The sequence below is a fragment of the Rhyacophila brunnea genome, unplaced genomic scaffold, assembly GCF_057557595.1.
Source record: "Rhyacophila brunnea isolate RB1 unplaced genomic scaffold, BYU_Rbru_1.0 scaffold_15, whole genome shotgun sequence".
Taxonomy (NCBI): domain Eukaryota; kingdom Metazoa; phylum Arthropoda; class Insecta; order Trichoptera; family Rhyacophilidae; genus Rhyacophila; species Rhyacophila brunnea.
The window spans coordinates 8,191,037-8,213,079 of NW_028232806.1; the positions used below are offsets into that span (position 1 = coordinate 8,191,037).

At 34.2% G+C, this 22,043-nt stretch overlaps 1 protein-coding gene across 1 annotated transcript in view; it reads right to left on the reverse strand.

Annotated features, from left to right (window-relative positions):
• Positions 1-5,059: 5,059 nt before the first annotated feature.
• SP2353 (EGF like, fibronectin type III and laminin G domains protein pikachurin) overlaps positions 5,060-22,043 on the reverse strand; it is a 404,662-nt gene continuing 387,678 nt past the window's right edge. The window contains exons 10-17 of the mRNA XM_085943262.1: positions 15,388-15,533; positions 13,935-14,247; positions 13,088-13,239; positions 12,310-12,906; positions 10,907-11,050; positions 9,560-9,646; positions 8,251-8,354; positions 5,060-7,259 (exon numbers count right to left, since the gene is read on the reverse strand). Of these exons, the coding sequence (XP_085799388.1) occupies positions 7,099-7,259; positions 8,251-8,354; positions 9,560-9,646; positions 10,907-11,050; positions 12,310-12,906; positions 13,088-13,239; positions 13,935-14,247; positions 15,388-15,533 (1,704 nt within the window). The 3' untranslated portion in view covers positions 5,060-7,098. The remainder of the gene's footprint in view (positions 7,260-8,250; positions 8,355-9,559; positions 9,647-10,906; positions 11,051-12,309; positions 12,907-13,087; positions 13,240-13,934; positions 14,248-15,387; positions 15,534-22,043) is intronic.

A 22,043-nucleotide genomic window follows, 5' to 3' on the forward strand; every position in this document is an offset into this window, starting at 1 on the left:
AAATTCAACCCGTACATTGAACCAAGTGTTTTATTAGGCGTAATGATAATACAAAATAAGTATTGCAACGCTAACTTATTGACATTAAATATATAATTAACAGAATTTTTGTTTTCTTATACAACATGTTTTTCTATTAAAATGATATGTTTGTAAAGCATTCCACATTTTGTAAATATAAAAACACTTCTCACTTGTTGAACTTGGCCTACAAGTAAAACTGGGATTCCTGTTTCAATTAGAAATCTTTTTTTTTACAAAATACAGTTCTTAAAATTTTTTCAAATACGGCAATTGGACATTAATTAACTAAGGCATTTTAATCTGAACGTACACACTACTGGAAGTCTCGGCCAAAAGAATGGGCCCGCAGATAAACAAGGCTAAAACATAATGCTATATTTTGACAGTTTCATCTCATTTGAATCTCTGGAGAACCTACATAATAATATTATCACAAAGGAAATAAACAATATCAGCGAACAAACTTGAAACTTGTATTTGTAGTGAATAGATGGTAGTATTTAATTCAAATTCATATTAAAACAATGTTAAATAATTAACACAAATGCCAGATACGGATTAGATCAAACATGTTGTCACATACTTCCATCAAACTTATACATAATCCAGCGGATTTTAAAGTGGCCTTGTGGCCGTTTAATGCCCCTTTGATACCACTTTATGACTGTTTTTGTCAAGCGGTAATCCGATTGCTGAGTGGCATTCCGGCTCATTGGCATTTTATCAGCTTGGCAACTCAATTACATCGCATATTATATTCTTTTGTTGTCTTTCCACGTTATGCCCAAAGAGTACCGCTTAATGCCATGTCGTCGCTATAGGATAGGTTTGTCGAATATCCGTTTTTGTCAAAATCGACTTTTTAATGCAGAATGATTTTTTGTATCTAAAAGGACCAGAACCATCATTTTCTTTAAATTGCTTTGTAATGAAAACAGCATTCATATGTTGTAAAAACAACAATTATTTAAATACCTCCATGTATTTAAATATAGGATACTTAATGAAATTTGTTTTTCGTCTCTTGAACATTAAATTTGACATTTGGTCTATTCGACAAACCAATCTAAAGCGACGATGTTGCGCTACCTACTAGTAATTTTTTAATATAAACACATAGTTTAATACAAATACAATTCTCAACGATTGTTTGCCATTTGTTCAACTCTGAATTTGGTTCATATTCTGGATACAAACATATATGGACCAACTTCTATATCAAGTCTTTTACGTCACAGCGATGCATGTGCTGACACTGTACATCACATACTCTTTGTACGTTGACTTGTCATAGCAGATACTCTATCTTTGGCACCATTGACAGGAATTAAAACATTTCTTTTCCCTTTTCTGTTTTCCCTCGTCATAATACTTCTACATTCAAAATAATATTCTTCGCCTGCTTCCACAAAGGTTTAAGCATTTTAATGATAATAAAACTCCACGCAATATTGAACACACACTGAATTAAAGGGAATGTAGTAGTGGTGAAAGTAAATGTGGAGAAAGAGTTTTAGTTCTTGAAACAACCGTGGTGATGTAGATGACTCGATATGAAAGACACTATTCTTCTACAATTAAATATAAAGAACTATTCATTTTTTCTGCATTTTCGATTTGTTCTCCCAGTTTTACTTGTGCGATTTCAAAAAGTTAATATTATTAAAAACATATTATTTTTTACTTAGAACCGTAGTGCTGTATCAATAAATTTATCTATCACATTAATATCTAAGTACAAACATTATTTTTACTTTTTTTTTTATTATGTTTTTAATTAATCGTTAGGACACTGTGCTTCTGAATATTAATAATTATATTTCACTTTACAATTTTCAGCTATAAAGTAGGTAAGTACAAAAATGCTAATAGTGGGGAAGATGCACAGAAGACAAGCGTATTTTAAATATTCAATTTTTAAATCAAAAAGGTTACCAATAACATAACCCCTTTATTTAAAAAATATTACACACTTTATACATTTAAAAATAAAGACACCTTTGTAATAATATACAGTTTTAAAATAAATAAATATTATTATAAAAAGACTTGTAACTTGTGACACGCTGAGGATTAAAGGAGTACAAGTGACCTTTGATTGATTATGATACGTTTTCACATCACCACATATCTAATGTGCGATGCATGAAACAGGATTCAAACACGTAACTGCTCTGTATATGTTATAAGCATTAAATTCTAAATAATGGGTAACACTCCATGGACATTGAATTCATAAAATTGTCTGCTTAATCTACAAACCAGCTAACTGCACTTTTAACCAAAAATGACATTTTGATGGCATGTTTTCTATGCTACCACAAAATTTCTAAATTCTAAACCTATAAATGCGTTATTGTTCTTCAGATAAAACAGCCGACTGTATGTGCCAAATTTCCAATATCGTAAATGGAACAACTCCACTCTTTATATAAATTTCTCTCTAATTGTATTTTGGGAATCGTTAAATTCCGCTCAATGGTTAAATTACTAAGTTTTTTCTCCTTCCTGAAAAATTTGCCCAAATAGAGTCAGCCGACTTGCAGACTAAGTAGTCGAAATGTTGTGTTGAATGTTTTGACTGATTTTTCCTTTATCAAACACTAACAACATTAATATTGTTAATTAAAACTTAATTAAAACCTAATACAACTATTTTGTATGAAAAGAAATATTGAAAAAAAGGTTAAGTATGACAAATTTACAATCGGGTACCTATATAACTTTTAAGTCTTTTTACTCGACTTGGTCACCGGTGCACTTGGATTCCGTCAATCCTCAACTACATTTCAACCCTAAATTAAACATTTAAAATACAATGGTATCATTAAGTAACAGTTATTGAAAATATTTAATCTTATTTAGGTAATATTTGGTTTATTATTAATTGTCGCCAAATACGTTTTTAATTAATATTTTTGTTCGTCATCGGCGTTGAGCTATTTGCTTAAGAGACTGAATTTGGACTGTAATGTTGTCAAAGTGAATGGAAAACATAACAGTATTAATAATTTTTGTGTTTTATCCTCGCCATAAGCTTGGATTTTGATCTCACAAATTCTAGTCTCGTGACTAAAATGTTAATTAGTCAGTTATATGACCAATATTTTGAAAATGTAATGTATTCAATTTAAAACAAATCTCATTCATAACAGACGGAATGTCAAAGTTTAATGACTTCTGTTGAATATGCAGGGTGGATACCCTACCATCCAGCATGACTAGGCATAAAACCATTATTTCATAACTATAATGTATATCGAAACATCATATTGTTCAATATCGCGAAAACAATACTTGTTGTGAAACAAAGCTATTATCCAGCAAATGTTCCGTAAATAAATAATACACTTATAAGACGTACTGACTGAGCGAGTAGCCTCGCGAGGCAAATGTTCGGTCAGTCAGTATGTGGCTCGCCCGAGGCTCTCAAGTGCCTCTCAGAGTGCCTCAATAATGTTGCCGCGCGCACTCAGTATGGTAATATTTTGCCTCGCTAGCTCGCATCAGTGTTTGAAGCTAATTCTTCAACTAATCTATTCCTGTATTGTAATCTACTTTGTTGTCTCGCGCAGCAATTGTCGCGAGGCAAATGCCCGAGGAAGTCTCACAAGTCTGCTCGCTCAGTCAGTACGCGGCTATTGACATTCACAACACACTCTTACCAAGCATTTAAGTAGAAACACATCTGTTACGTAATACTCATAAATTCGCATCATCATATTATACTTTCTTACTATTTTGCCGTAGTATTTCTTATCTATGTAATTTGATCGTGATGAAGAGCCATGCTACGGCTGCACGTGTCACTTTCTTCTTTGCTCTTGTATTAGCAGTCGGATTTGCTTTGCTTTCAAAATGATAGACATTTTTTGCGTCCATAATAATAATAACAATTTAAATGGTATAAGATTGATTATAGGAAAATATAAAATGTAAGACTAATACACAATACCCATATCTTATATAAGTACAGAATTTAAAAAAAAATATCATCGCAAACACGTTTCAGTGAGATCATTAAACGCTGACATTCCCGTCTAACAATGTGAAAATATTATAACAACATTCTCATATTTATTTTAATTTCTCTATATTCATATTTATTAATTTATTTGTGTAATTGACTTTTATGAAAAGTTTGATACAGATATACAAACAGTGGTTTGAATAATAATTATATTTCAGTTAAATTGTAAACAAAAATCTGTACAAGAATTATTACAAAAAAATATTGAAATATGTTGTTAGATTTCTGTGATGCTCAAATTACATGAAACTATGTGATTCCCACTGACCATCTACATCATAAATATGTCACTTTCAATCTGTTTGGACATTCCCGAATGAATTATAGACTGTCATGTGATCTGGCATTTGACTTCATAATTGTAGCTAGGACATTATTCATTCGATATCGACAGACGATAGTAATAATATGAAATAAAAATATACTCAATACTTGTTACTTATCTCTAAACACAATCTCTAATTGCTTGCGGTGACATTCGAAATAAGAAAATATTATGTTCAGTGTAGCCGCCATATATATGAAACAATATTTTTTGATCAATAATTTTAAACACTAGCAAGACATTGGTATGCTATAAGTCAATCTCAGTAAATGCCAAGAGGATCCAATTGTTATCTGAATATTTGAGTGTAATAGTTATTTATGATTGGCGATGGTTCATAATGGTCGGCGTGAATCTGCAAGTCATTTATGTTCATGTAATTTAGTGATGACATTAACAGAATATTAATTAGACTTGTTAAGTTAACAAATTAGATACAGAACACCGAGATACTATTTATTAATCTATATTTTTATAAATTAGATTATGTATATGGTAATAGTGAAACATTGTTGATGACTTATATTAACCGACATTGAATTCATCCATTTTCTATAGAGATATACATTAAATATATTAAAGCACTTTTTATTTTTTTCAACTTAACACTTAGAACTTACATCCAAAATTGTATACATTATATACCACTACATCTAAAAAGTTCCAGGAGTTTTATTATTAGATTCTGTTGATTGACCAGTTGGCAATATACATCAGTGGCAAAGAATCGATAATTAGATGTTAATTAACGTTTACCTTTACTTCAAGGATTTCCTAATCCCGATACGTCACGAATAGAGCAACTTAACTTATTTCCATAACAATAATAAAGTAAGTAATGAAACCATCAAGTGAGAAACTGAAGACATCTTTAAATGACATGAAATAATTATCGATCTGTGAACGTAACGGATATAATATTTGTATGAAAACAACTAGCACCACACCTTGAAGAAATAATATGAAAGATTCGAAAGTATAAATTTGCATACAAAAATCAACTGAATACAACAAAACTTCAATATAACAGACCAATTTGGGCAAAGTGATTAATAATCTTTTATCTGTTAAAGTCAAAAGTCCATAGGTTTTCCGAATGCATATGTTAAAAAATTGACAAATTAGTTAGTTTACATAAAAACCAAAATTTATTCTACAAAACAATGTTTAAATTTTATAAGTACTGCAGAAAGTCACGTCACGTGACAACAGAATCAATTGATACGCACAATGCTGTGTGATTACATGCTAATCTTGCGCTGAACATTCTATACGAGTAGAAAACAATAGTGATTGTTTAATCCGAAGTTTGTTTAATCGAGGTTTTACTGTATTATGTATTTGAATGATACATACAATATATTTTACAACAGATGGACATTTTGTGTATACAATTGTAGTATAAATTGGACTTACAATATCTTTGCAGTATTTGATATATAAATTTAAAAGATTATAATTATTAACCGTACACCCAATAAGGTTTTTATAAAATGTCTTGGAACTTTTTAAATGTCATGCGTATATTTAGACTTATACTACTTGTTGACTCAAAACGATTGCATTAATTATTATGTGTATTGGATGTTATATAAACTTAACGATATAATATGAATAATGTGAAAATGAATTAAAATTTTAGATTGTAAATCAATTGATGACGGTACATTTTGTGATATATGAAAAATATTGATTTATATAAAACGTCATTAAGAAATCAGTGGGTTACACAATTTTATCATATCGGGTGATGTTTTTTGGTGATTAGGTGTTTCCTCGATTTGCGTACACCGGACTCTTCAGTATTTCTGTCACTTAGTCCACACGGCAGCATGGCTGACAACCTGGAAAAAGTCATGGTTGATTTTCGGAGAGGACAAAATAGAGTCCCTCTAGATGGATAGACCAAATTAAAAGTGCCACAGATATTCCATCTGTATGTGCCGAATGCCTGAATAATCTGGGTCACGATCTTCATTCATGAGGTCCCGAGGAAAAGAGGTACTTAAAAAGAGCTATATTTAATACTTGCTGAGTGTTTAATAAAGTATTGGCTATTTTTGTCAAGTATTGTTCTAACAATTGAAATTATAATACATAGTAATAATTGACAGATGCCTGATTGAATTAAAATGTGGGTATCAAACTTGTTAATAAAATGTTATCACAATAATCATGATTATGAATTAATAGTACGGTTTTAATGATGTATTTCGAGCCAACATTACAACTTAATCAACAAAACATTAAATTGCAACATTTCAGTTAGCCACACAATTTATTCACTTATAGAACCATTATCTTTTAGAATCAAATCAGCTGTTATCACTTAATCAGCCATTTTGTTTTTGTCTTGCACTGTCCATTGTTAAATAGAAATTGTTTATTTGTGTAATCATTTCAACAGCATTCACCTCCTTCCTCACTTGCACAAAATATTATTTTTGATCCTATCATTATAATATGACTATGATTGGTTTCACCTATTAACACTTGTTCTACGTTATTTTATTTATTTAGAAAACCTAGAAACGAAAAACATGGGCTTGACTGCGACGTCTAGTGAAGCGATTCTAAACACAAAACACACTCTTTAGTAAATGAAGGCGTCCAATCTTATTCATAAGTAGTGCAGTTTTCATTGAAGAAACTCTCAATAGTTAATATTATTATATTAAATTGTTTTTTGTTTGAATTTGATTTAAAAATTGTTCAATTCTCATGGTGGACACTTGTCGACGTTTCTCGAATAGGAGTAAGTGTGTGAGATCAGGCTGATGGGGACTTGAAACTCTCTGTCGAGGGTCAGTTTGGAGATACAGCCTTCTATTCCGGCACTGTACCGGCCTAAGGTCTCAGGCCACACCGACGGCATGCCACCTGAAAGTAAAAGAAACTGTTATAGAATCGTCCAGTGTTCGGATTTAGAACTAAGCTGATCACAGTATATAAAGTATTGAATGCCATATCAAAAAAATGTTAGTATGTGACGCCCTCAATCAGCGGACCACTTATACTGGTGGATATATATTATATAGCATCATTTTTTTTATTCATAATTAAATTGAGACATATATTATAGTCAATTTTTTTTACTATAATTGAACTACAGCGAAAGAATTCACGTTTTTCCACTATTTGCGTGCAATTTCTGCAGTCTTGTTTCATTTTAGTACATTTAATTCCCGGTTTTATGTTTTTATTTCCCGCAATTTACGTCTGAAAAATCAAAAATTCAATTAAAAATACGTAGGTATATATTAAAATTAAACATTGAAATGAATTCCAGACACATTATTTGCATTTTCTATTAATTATAGTTATGTATGTAGCGCCCAAAACCAAGGCAACACAATGTGATAGTACAAGTCTTTTGTTTTTTTTTTATTGCTGCCTGTTCACATAATGTCTCTACAAAGAAATACATTGTCATTTCAAGAAAAATGCAACATTCTTGATAAGGTGAAAGAACATGTTGACATAATTTATGCTCCAAACCAATTTGTACGATATAAATATCAATACCGATATGAAAATATGTACCATGGCAGTGTATTTTTTAATAAATTCATTTTTTAACAAATTCATAAAATGACATTCATAACATTCATAAATGAGTAAGTAAGTACTTATTGGAAATAGTGTCTTTTAGTTTCAAATTTTAAAACAATATCAACGTGTCAGAATGAGAAACGTGGAAATAAAACATTATGTACGAAACATGTTGTATTTTCATTTAAATTTTTGATTAGGCATATGTAATGCTTTTTAACATTGTAAAGGCGATTCATCGAAATGTGTTTCAAGGTTTAAAAGAGAAATATGACCTTTGAAAAATCACTTCTTAATTAAATTATTTACGATGGTTTACCTATATATAGACCGGAATCTGTGTTGAGAGGTCTAATGCGACCAGGAGACGCTTTACCGGTGGCTCCTAAGCCATCAATGTCCAGAACGCCCGATTGCCCTTTTCTGAAATAGAAACATTCTTCATTAGTAAACACACTGAAATTAAAATTCAATTAGTCAAAGATAAGTAAAATAGATGGTAGGTAATTGGAAAAATTTGCATTCAAATTCTCTGTACATACTACTTCCTATAGTATATCCAGCCTTCTTTCAGATAAAATAGTTTTAAGTCATCTACAGATTCTCGTGCTGCCGTACTTGAGCAATTTTTTATTAAATTAGTATTAAATTTATCAAAATAGTGATAGCAGAGGAAATACAAATGATATATGCGTCGATGACATTTAGCTACTTTACAAGCTGCTTGTTGGCGAATTTAAAAGCGGGAGTCAGCTAGTGCGATTGTGATGATGACACACAAAACTTTCCACTCGCTCAGAAGCCAACAAGCTAGCAAGTTGAAACCGTCACTTTTGGTACTATTTTGACAGGACGTAGGTATTGAGTAGTTCGTTTTTTTACCGGGAGGTCGCCACTATCGCTCTTCTGCACAGACGCAGTTCGGCCCATCGCCACTATCGCTCTACTTCGCAGACGCATATTGGCCAACATGCCAGCATGTAAGCGTGTAAAGTAGACCGGCTTTCAACTTTTCTCCGTAGATTGTTTACAATCTGCTTGTTAAGCGTCAATGACATTGAGCTACTTTACAAGCTGCTTGTTGGCGAATTTAAAAGCGGGAGTCAGCTAGTGCGATTGTGATGATGACACACAAAACTTTCCACACGCTCAGAACCTGACAAGTTAGCGAATTGAAACCGTCATTTTTGGTACTAATTTGACAGGACGTATTGAGTAGTTCGTTTTTTTACCGGGAGGTCGCTACCATCGCTATACTGCGCAGATGCATATTGGCCCACATGCCAGCGTGTATCGTGTAAAGTAGACCGGTTTTCAACTTTTCTCGGTAGATTATTTACAATCTGCTTGTTAGCTTGTTCGATGATGACACTGGGCGAGTTTACAAGCAGATTGTAAATTCGCCAACAAGCAACTTGTAAAGTAGCTCAATGTCATCGACCCAATACGAAAACAAAAGAAAGCATTTTTGAAAATAGAACAAAACAGTGTTGTTTCCTTCAGAGCAGTGTCATAATATCATAGACTATGCAATGTTTCTCACCAATAAATATTTTTAATGAAAAATTCAGCTAGATACTAGATCTGCTCGATGTAGATTTAGAAAATATAATTAATTTCAAACTAACCTAGCTGCACGAGCTCTGTGCCACAGTCCATCATCTACTCTTGTTTGATTTGTAGTGATAATAACTTCTCCACTGCCCACATCATATCTGAAAACAAAATAAAGCTTTTAATAACCAATTATTAGTACCTATTATTAGTGAGATTATTAATATTATATCTATTTTTAAAACAAGTATTGCAAGGTAAGTTTTATAGGGAAAGAACCCTCGCCTGACAAGTGAAATATGTGTGTTTGAATCCCATTTGTTCCAAGATTTTTGTGTTATATTTCTGAGGGCTTTCTCATATTATAATATCTATATTTTTACTGACATTATACATTGAGTCAGAGGCTCTCAACCTTTTTCTAATAGCGACACACCACAAATGTAACGTCCTCCAGTGCGACAGATCTACATAATAAACAATAAAACAAATATGACGTTATAATGGAGACAATGGCCAGTGTCATATATAGAACACTTCTCTTCGCTTTCACCCTATTCAGCAGATCCCCACTACATCTTCCTGGTTCTACAACCGTATGTGGGTCTTGGCTTCCTCTAGCATCTGCCTCCATCTAGGTTTGTTCAAAGGCGATCTCAACTATATATTTATGTATAAATGACTTATTTAAAATAATACTAATGCTCGTAGTATTCAATTTGCTACATTATTTTAGTAAATATTTTTGTGTACGGTCTTATATTTCACGACATCTGAAAACTGCCGATGACACACCATTGTGATGCAATACCGTGTCTGGAAATTTATACGTACGCAGTTTGTCGTAATACAGTTCATCGTAAGATGTTCTATCGGAAATAGATGGCTGTATAAAGTACTGAAATCAATTCCTCACCTAAATAAACCACGGAAAACAAGGGAAAGACTGAAAAAATAGCTAGGTAAGTAAATTAGAAATGCAATCATAATATCGTATAATTTATATAAAATTCTGGTATGGAGAGCGTTATTATCAAGCATTTAATGCCAACCAATATCAAATTATTGAATCTATCTCAATTATTCTACTCAATTAATCTATCTCTTTATCTCAATAGTATACGGGAATTTCTTTCTGGTAAGACAGCTTATGGTAGACTTTGCGAATAAAGTAATACGTACAATAATTACATGTAACCTTGCAATGCAGCGGTTGAATTACGTTAATGCCATTTCAATAATTGATTTAAATTAACTGAATTGTATATTTGTAGATGTAAAAAGGATCTCTTACTCCAATGATTTATTTATTCAGTATCGGAGTAACATCTACACTTTAAATTCAAAATACTATGAGGCAATATAAAATAAATCCACCTTTTGAATGAAATACACATTGTACTTATCCACAGCGACATTACCTTAAAGTGAGTAAGCCTTCCTCAACGCCCAACGCCATAAAGGTGTCCCCGGGGGCCATCCCGTCCTTTCCCAGCCACAGCAGAAGCCCGTGGGACTTGCTACATCTGAACCGCATGTTTATATCTACCGAGTGGCTGGTTAGTCTGAAATGTACATACATAGAGAGTAAGTATTTAAGCCATAATAACAAGCTTATGGCACTGAGATTTCAAGAAAGTATTCACTAAACTTTGTCTATTTGTTTAAGATTGTATTTGGAGTAGGTACATAAAAGGGTTTCTTCAATATATTTGATTTAAATGATGTTTAAGATATATAACCTATTTATTAATTATTCATGTAGTGACATCTAGGGACGAATTTATATTGTTAATAGTAAAACTTCGGTTGTTTCAATGCTAGGGACTAACTAATAATAATACAAATTTAAAAAATGCTACGATCAAAAATTATTGACCAAATGTGTTGAATCTTTGTCCATATAGAGCCTTCTGTGGTTTTCATATAAAAATATTATATTATCATTAAATTTGTCTACTTAAAAGTATTGACCTGTGTGCCCCTGATAACTATCTTAGAAATAGAGAGCATCAATTGTTTATTCTCCCAAGGTGCAGAACCAACTTGTGACTGGTAATGCCAATTGGGAGGGCGATAACTATGTTCAACCAAATTGCTTCGGGTGTTGATATATTCCACTTGCGTGAGGTGAGTTTAGGTGAATGCTATTTTATAAATCCTTAGCAAACTCGGTGTACTTCTTTGAACTTATATATATATATATTATGTACAATTGTATTTACACTGCTTTTGTATGTTTATGTTATGTTCTCTTTTTATATTTTCATTTTATCCCTTTTATTACTTTTGTTTTTCTTTCTTCTTTATAATAATGATTTATGTCATGTTGTGAACGTCTTAAACTTATAATTTGTGATATCCACAATATGTAAAAATAAATAAATTTAATTGAATTGAATGTTACGAAATTGAGATACTTATAGGTTTCGACAGCAAAAAAGACAGCACTAGCGCGAAATTCGATAGTTTTGACAGAAAACAAGATATAGTTGAAGTGACACCGAGCAAGAGAAAGCGATGCAACAGGCTTGATGTAGTTCAGGCAAGTAATAGCAACTGTAACAATATTCATATTCACCCTCCTCAATTGCTGGGTACTAGCAGAAATTGCATCTTTGCATGTTAAAGGCTAAATTGTTTCAATATCTTAACACCTGTTTTAGTTTTTACTTATTATGTCCATTTTTTGTGATTGTTCATCTAAATATTTAGATGCCTGTATTGACGTGGTAATTCTATCTCAGATCCTCAATTCATATCAAGATTCTATTACATGAATACAATATTAGAGGTGAATAGTTAAAATTTAAAAATAACTTACCTCTTCAATATTTCTGGATCACTATTCCGAATATAGCTATCGTGTCCCAAAAACTTTGGAATGTCCGCAATCTCATTTGTTAACTCGCCCTTGAATGATCTCTTCAAATCTGTCTTGAAGATCCACCTGCTCCCTTCTTGCACCATCTTTGTGGCGTCGTCATCGTAATCGTCACTTTGCTCCGAACTTATTTTCATACCCTGAGAATCAATTCTTATTCCGTCTTCATTCTTATCACTGAGAATCCATTCTTTCTCATTGTCACTTTCCCGGTCCATTATGTATTCATTGGCCTGAGGCTTTGGCTCATCGACGGACTTCCAGATGAGATATTTCTCCGAGTTGACCATTTCATCGTTTTTGTCTTCGCTATTATTCTTACGGGACGCCATCATCTTGTTGTTGTGACTGTTAAAGGCAGGCCTCGGTCCTTTCTTCGCTTCTATTGTGTTGCGGAATGCGGTGGAGTTTTTGTTTGTGAAAGATATGTATTGGACTCTTTCGAACTCGCCAAGTCGGTGAGATCTGGTCGTCGGACGTTCTGTATGAGTTTCGGATGTCTCATTCAGATACACTGTACATTTTTCGTTTTTGACGCTGTAAGAATGAAAGGGAAATTAAAGATCATAAATAGTTAAATGGAAAGATTTGCAGGATAGTTTCAACAGGCAGTTAGTAGAGAATTATTTAATAATGTAATCACAAAAAACCATCTTCTGAATATTGTATATTATAATAAACGAATGCCATTTATAAATTTAGCTTAAAGCTGCCTTACCCTGGACTACAGATGCAAGTATAATGATGCAAGCGAGGTTTGCAGAATCCTTCTCCGCAGACTCCCGGAGAGCAGGCGTGTGGACATCCATCGATGTTGACACCGCCGAGAGCCGATGACACTATCGACTGCTCGTGGTCGTTGATTACCACCTGTAGTAAAAATAATGTTATAAATTAATTTTTGTATTTTGATACCGAATGGGTACACACGATATTTAGGTCTGCCTATTACTAATGTGAAATAAATTAAATATTCTTTATGTCCTCAGGGGTGTTTCAAGACAAGATTAAGCGACAAGATTTATCATTAAATCGTGGCAATGATATTACTAACAACGACTAATACTTGACGTCAGTTGTATATTTGGCTATGGATGTGTGTAAATGCGAACTGGAAGCCATTTTTACTCCGACTGGGTAGCCCATACAAACTTAGCATGACCTGGAAATGTTGGAGGATTAAGATTTTTTGACTGATTTTAACTGAGTTTTTTGTGCTAATTGTGACTCTTTGCCACCCTTGAAAAAATGGCATCAAAAAACAGTTTTTTATTCTATTATTCATGTTTCATTATTCATTCAAAAATTCTATTATTCATGTTTTTGATAAATTAGTAGTTTTGAGAAATTAAATTCTGGATTTTTCAACTTGTACTGCTAATATAGTTTTGTTCTGTATATTATCATCAGTGCGTTTCAATCCATTGCTGGACGAAGGCATTTTCAAGCTTTCTCCATTCTTCTTGGTCCCTGGGCTGCCACGTTATTCTACTAAGCCTTAGTAACGCAATTCTTTAATGCTTCATATTTGAGTTTGAATCAACATCAATAATAAAAGAACTTACCCTTTGAATACATCCGCTGAATGATTCATTCACGCTAATTTTTTTCTGGATGATACGAAACTGTGGTGCTCCTCCTAGGTACAAGTCCTGAGACAAAGACAGCTGAGTGAATGCTCCAGCCGAGAGGCCTTGCGAGTAATGGGCATCGTCATGGTCATCCAGGAGATCGCTGTGGTTTTCTTTGTGATGCTGGTTGATGCCAGCGTCCGAGAGGATGGCGCTCTGCTGAGGAAGGACGCCGAGGACTGCGAGCCGGCCGGTGCGGGATACGGTGATCGTGTACCACAGGTTTAAGGTAAGTTTCACATCATTCCTGTAAAAGACAGTTTGGTTGTCATTGATTAAAATATAACAAGAGTCATTTTACTAAATGAGTGTAACACAGATATTTGTGACACATCATAATGACTTAGGTTAGGTTTAGTTCTTCATATCTGTTTCCAGATTGAACATTTTTTTTATGTCCACCACATTATTTGGAGATAAGCAATGGTTTAGTGGAACCGAATATAATTAAAATTTTAGATGGTTTAATTAATTAATTTATACCTAATGCAGACATTTTCTTATTCTCTTTGGTACTACTAACAACTCTATGTGAGTCTTGACTACCTCTAGCATCTGCCTTGATACATGGCCTATCTAAAGCTGTAGCATCCAGTTTTGGGCAATTTTTTATACAAAGTCGACAAGGCCTTTATTTGTCATCCAGCTTTCCGAACGTCAGTTTCTTTGTCATGCATGACTCATCTCTCCTATTTGCAAGGCCCATTCCTCTAAAGAAAGGGGCCCAATTTGATGGGCTCTTGCACAAATTAATAGTACAGCTCGTTATTGTAATGCTTTCTCCACTCGAACTGTGTGCCATTGTTATTGGTCAGGCACTTGGCATTCAAGTCATACATGGCAACTGGTTTTATTTGTGTATTACACAATATGTATTTTAAGTGACGGTTCAATGTATTGAAACATAGCATATTTCTTAGACCAACGGGACATTTGTTGTCTAGCACAAGAGTGGATATTTCTTTCTTAATTAAAAATTTTATGCGTCTCTCACTGTGGATGATTCCACAGAATTGTCGACCAGAATAGATGGAAAATGCAGATTTCATGTTGATTAAATTTTGATTAAATGTTAATTAAATGTTGATTAAATGTTAATTAAATGTTAATTAAATGTTAATTAAATGTTAACTAAATGTTGATTAAATGTCGATTAATAATTAATTATTTCAAGGAGGTTCATTTATGTATGTATGAAATCCACAATATGATTATGTTTTATTGCTTATACGAGTTCAAATACCAAGCAGAAACACGACCGCTGTAGGAAGACTGAAACTTTAATACTCACTCACTCTTTTCGTATTTTCTGATAATAATTAAAATATTGTAAAAATTCAAAGCATTTTACAAAAGACTGTAATTAGTATTGTTTCAAAAAGCTTACTTTATGACAGTCTGTCCGGTTCCCAAATCGAAAGCGAAATGCGCGTGGCCGTCCATCAGGTACAGGGCAAAATAATCCCCTACACCATCCGAACGGTGGGCGTTATACATCACGAGTCCGCTACTGGCGCTGGCTTTCAGGGTCACCTAAAACGATAATGTTAAAAATGATTTAGATAATATAAAGATTTTTGAGAAATAATAAAACCTTATAATGATCACCTTATAATTGAAAGGAAGGAAATTTACCTACTGAAAAAATCTTTCCAAGAGTTGGTGTTTGCATCGGAAGAGGATATTAAATTTGCGTTCTCTCTAAAATATGCTTTTGATATGCGCTTCTACCCGCGCACACTTCTAAAGGTTTAGAAACGGAGTAGTACCTAATATTTGAATACCTATTCGAAAATTAAATTATATTAAGAAGCATCCATTGCTAATGAAATTATCACACCAACAACCAAAATATCGTAAGATTGCTGCCAAAAGTTGGTAAGTCGATAATTTAGGTATTTAGAGTTAACAACGGATTATGTGTCTATATCATATAAATATGTAAGTTGCACTTTTGTAGATAGTGTTGTTTGATACTAAGCCCTCGCTATATAATATGTGATACTGGGTTTTTGATTTGCCTCTAAAGCGGTGTTTCCCAACGTGGGGCGTACGCCCCACCGGGGGGGGGGAGGCAATGTGCAAATTGTTAATTTGTTACATTTTTTGTGGATAAAAGCATTTTCGAAATATTTATTTTGATATTGCAACCCTGAATTTCTGTGAATAACACGGCAGCATTGTTATATTTCTTATTATTTTGACTGAAAAATGGCAGGAATATGAAGGAGAAATTTGAAAAAAGTTTATTAATACATTTATTATTCTCTTGTTAGGTAACTATAACATTTTGATAGGGGACATGGAGATTTTTAAAGCGTAGAAGTGGGGCATGGCACAAATAAGGTTGGAAAACACTGCTCTAAAGTATAATAAACAGTGTGGTCAACATTTTAATAACCGCGAAAATTTGAATATTCTTCACACTCATTTCTCACAGGACGAACAATGTCAGGCTATTCTATTTTTAGTTTTTACAACAATTACTTCCGTGTTAGATAGGTTACACAGAACAGATTAATAAAATAATATAATTCAGATAGGCTATAAGCCTCCAATACACTACATTTTGAATGTGTAAGTGTCCTATGAAAATGAACCACACATTATAGATGTGTAATAGTGTGTGTTGCAACCTTTAAATACACCAATATTGAATGAGCTTCAGTGCACAAACCGAGATCAGTTGTCAGAATGAAATATAAGCGTATTCTTGTGTTTAAGTTTATCCCATATTCTTCCATACACGAGATCGGTTGCCTGTTACTCCACATCCGTTAGGTATTTCAATTTCCATTATTTCTGAGTTCCCTGGATTCCATACTTTCTCTTGATGCATAATAATTTGATGAGTTATTTCTCTACGCAAAAATTTACTGCAATTAGAGGGAATGTTGATACCCGAACTATATGTTGGATACTGTTGTACTACATAAATATACAGGGCCCAATTTACACTTTAACGGGCCCTGGACTAATAGGTACTTATTGGGGTCTCCAAAAGCTAAACAAATGTAAATTCAAAAAGGAACGCCGTGTGAAATATTAAGCTGGGTACTTATTAGATAGCCGTAACTGTAATTGTTCCATACTGTAATCAACTCTAGATGCGAACTAATTATTTGGCGTCCATACTAGTTACTGTATCTGCAACGGTCACAGTTACGGCTCGCTAATGAGTATAGGTAAATCATTCTACAGTGGCACCATAGGCGATTCGCGCGTGTATTGAATTGCTTGCGACAATAATGGCTGTTTCAATGCTAGCAAACAATACCACTACAACTGCCGTACCCATGGTGCCACTGTAAAACGATTTACATATACCTGGCTTTAGATCTGATGTCAATATTTTACCGGGTACTGGTTATTCATAATTAAAATTCGTTTCTTTATAATATAAATATAAATCCAGAGCTGGGAATGGAACCGACATCGAACAATCGATTCCCGAGAATCTCTTCATTATTTTGAAACTGGACCAGAACCGGAAACATTGATTTCAAATCCTAAGAACCTCGAACTGGAATCCCTAATAGACGTCAGGTTTTCTGAGGTTCCATTGATTTTTAAATTTTGTACTTTTTTATTCTATTGCTTTTGGCCATCGTTCACACATACTTGTACCAATTGTTAAATAAATATATCTATCACTACACATATATTTTTTAAATATTGTACTTGGAAATAGGTATCTGTGTCCATTTCACCTGGTAAATTTATCTTGAAAAATAGTATAGAAATATAGAGTGTTAAAATAAAAATAAAATATCCATTATATACCTACCTATAATACTTGCCTACTTATGTCTTGTTTTTAGAACAATCAGAGCCAAACCGCAGATCGGGGGTTTCGGTTTTTGATGTGACTATGTAACGGAAAAGAACCCATTAGATCAGAGGGGGGCAAACTGCGGCCCGCGGGCCGCATGTGGCCCGCCGGGTATTTTTTTGCGGCCCGCCATCATTAATTGTACCTACTTCTGATTACGAATAACTTTTTTATAATTAAAAAAAAAATATTGACACAAATTAAAATTTATTTAGCAATAGTACGCGATCCATTTTCAATAGATATTGATAGTGTACCGACAGAGCTACAACTTGAGGTTATTGAAAAATGTTCGTTATTTTTGGATCAACCTATACATGTGAACAAACATTTTCGATCATGAACCTCAATAAAAAATCTTAACGATCAAATATCTCCGATGCCCACTTACAAGCAGTTTTGAGAATATCAACTACAAAATTAACACCTGAATTTAAAAAAATGTACAACAGTTTCAATCTTCTCGTTATTTTTTTTGTAATGTTTATTTTTCGTGATAATAAATAGTGTATATCTAAAAATGGTATTTTACTTGCGGCCCGCCGCTCATTTTGAATTCTTGAATTTGGCCCTCCATACAAAAAGTTTGCCCCCCCCTGCATTAGATTATTGTTCACCGGAACCCAACACGAAACTAAGGCTTTAAAAACTGGGAATTTTAACAGATCTGTGGGTCTATTCTATACACATGGCGGCTATCGGCATCTATCGACGGTAGTTTATCATATTTTAGGTATTATAATTGTTACAATAAGTCCGCCTAAACTGTCTATTTCGTTCTAAAAGTTAACACAGCCAAGAGAGGGGCTGTTAACACATAACACTTTTTGACAGTTTGACAGTTTAGACGGTTAACTTATTGTAAAAATTAACCGCGTCAATACATAAATATGATAAACTACAATCGATCCGTGGCGAGGAGTGGAGGTAGGGTGTTAAGATTCGGCATAAATAGTGCACACTAAACTTTATCAGTCACACTTATTTGTTTTCATTTAACTAAAAATACAATTTGCAGATGGTGCTGGTTAGTTTTTAAATTCGATTAATCCCTTTCTAAATCAAACTATATTAGTTTAGGTAGGTAACTATGCTATGAGCGATTCGACAAAAATAATGCACACTTTTTCAGTCATACTTGTTTGTTTTCGTTGAATTAAGAATACATATTACAGATGATGTTGGTTTCTTTTTTAAATTCATTAAGCCGATAGTAATCGATAAAAAATATTTTTTGACTTTTATTTGGATTAGGCAGGGTTTACTTTAATTTTAAAAACTAACTTACACTATCTACACATTTCTTTCTTTTGCCATATGGTCAAACCAGCATTTCGTAGCTCCGCCATATACACTCTGTAGATAGTATTTAGCGGCCTTCCAGGACGCCTGAATCCGGTCGGCTTGAAGAACAGGCAAGCCAGGTTGAGGTTCTCTTCTGGCATCCCCAGCACGTAGCCGAGCCAGGTCCAACGTCGCCTCTTCACTTTCAGCGTGATGAGAGGCTGCTTGTTGCGTTCTCTCAATTCTCCTCGTTGTTCCTAAAGTCATACCACCGCACACCCAGTATTCGTCGCAAACATCTGTTTTCGATGCTCAGTATATGGTTGCTCTAAGCCTTCGTAAGGTGCCATGATTCCCGACCGTAAAGCAGCACCGTCAGAATGCAAGCGTCGAATAGGCGGCATTTGCTTTAGTTCAATGAAATCAAATACGTTTGACTGAGAAAGTGTAGTGTGAATTATGTATGTCAGATAGTAACAGCCTACCTCCACCCTTCGCCACTCCAATCGATAGCAGCCGAAAGCCGCCTTGTGTATAGAATAGACCCACTGGTCCCTGCAATGACTTGCGTCCTACTCCATTATGCAGCCGTCCAGTAGTGTTAAAGTCTTTACAATATCGTCATAATTAATATATTATGAATAATATTGATAATATAATAAGTAAAGTAAACCTAAGCTTGCGTCGTAAAACTATCTATACTACTACCTGGAAAATGTTTACCATGTATAGGTTAAAGTGTTAGACAAGACAGTTTTTCCTTGTGTAAAATTTCCTCTTTGATATAGTTAGTACGACTGCGAAATGTTTAGAGACAACGCATTTAAAGATAAAGTATAGTAGAGGATTACTAAAACATCCCAGCGTTTCATTATTAATATGACAGCTTTATTTATAAAGAGGGGCCATTCAACCCCATGCCAACCGCTCTTTCTAGTCTCTCTCATACGCCATTTTTGAAATCACTTTCAGGGTTGAACATCCGATATGTTCGATACCTTTATATTTTATTATAGCTAAGCGGTCGATACACATGTGCGTAAGGACCGGAAAACATTACAATCACGTCACGTGCTGTCATGCTGATATTCTATCTTTATCTCAGGGTGACAGCACTTGCGTGCTCGCGTTAGTCGCACTTGACCTTCGCCTTCCGAGAAATGAGTCGAAGAATTGCGCATGTGATGGTTTCGTGCATTCGAGGAAAACTAAAATCTGGCGAAGGAAACTTTCTGTTATAATATTTTTATATGAGGACTTTGCGGGGGATGAAAACATGTGTGTGGGGACACATTTTGGTTGTGCGCGCGCACATGCGCACACCTTACAGGGGACATTGGTGGCGACCCTAATTAACCAAAATACTACATAATACCGCTGCACAGTAGGAGAAAAGCCCAAAATCGTGGCCAAAACCTGAAATGACCTCTGATTTGAATAAAAATTAGCATACAGAGGCTTTAAAGGTCGCTGATTACGAATCCGAAAGCCAAATTATCGTAAACAAAATGGCCGATCCAATATGGCGGACATGGATGTTAAAAAGGTGCCAGATCTTGACAAAAATTGGTATATACGGGTTTTCAAGGTCGCTGATTACGAATCCGAAATCTAGATGCTCGTAAACAAAATGGCCGATCCAATATGGCGGACATGGATGTTAAAAAGGTACCAGATCTTGACAAAAATTGGTATATACGGGTTTTTAAGATCGCTGATTACGAATCCGAAATCTAAACTATTGTAAACAAAATGGCCGATCCAAAATGGCGGACATGGATGTTAAAAAAGTGTCAGATCATGACAGTAATTGGTATATGCGGGTTTTGAAGGTCACTGATTACGCATTCAAAAGCTAAATTATAGTAAACAAAATGGCCTATCAAGCCCAAAACGCACCTATTCCGCAGCTAACTTTTGTAAATTTTGCAAGGTTATACAATAAACTAAAGGCCTAGACTATGAACTTTGCAAAATGTGACAAAATATATAACTTTTCGAATAGTTGAAAATGCAAGTTTTCAAAATTATTCAATTTTATTTATGCAGATATTTATACTACATTTAAATAATTTATACATTAAGTATAGACTCAACCAATGTAAAAATATTTTCTACATATCTCCAGAAGTCGTATTCAAGTCGCAGAATTGAAATTGAACACTTCACTTGAAATTTATGGGTTTTCAAAGTCACCGTTATTTTCATCTGTTTAGCACGCGACGCGTACACTCTCCGCGAAGGCTAACTTCCAACCATAGCTTCCAACTGTCGTAGCGATGAAAGTATACGGTCAAAACGCTTCCCCTTTTACAATGAAATGCAGTCATTACTCTTCTACCTGACAGACTACTCAAGTATCCCCATTTCGAAAATTCATTTCTGGGGTTTTGGCCACGTTTTTGGGCTTTTCTCCTACTGTGCGCTGGGCCCACAGGATAATAATCAATTGTATTTATTATATATTGGATATGGTAGGTAGTGTAGATACTGAGTAATCGGTGTGTGGGCTCAGAATAATCAATATAATATGCCTGCCTCTATATAGTGGCAGTTTTTACGTTGCTTCGTCAGGGAAAATCTTAAGAAGAAGAGTGTGTATAATGCGTCAATTACATTGAGCTACTTTACGAGCTGTTTGTTGGCGAATTTAATATAGGGCGATTCAGCTACTGCGATTGTGATGATGAGACACAAAACTTTCCATTCGCTGATAAGCCATAAGCCAGCGACTATTTTCACAGAACGTAGTTGGTTTATTTACCGGGAGGTTGCTACTGCGCAGACGCAGTAGGCCCACACGCCGGCGTGTAGGGTGTAAAATTGACCGGCTTTCAACTTTTCTCGGTAGATTGTTTACAATCTGCTTGTTAGCTTGTTCAATGATGACACTGGGCGACTTTACAGGCAGATTGTAAATTCGCCAA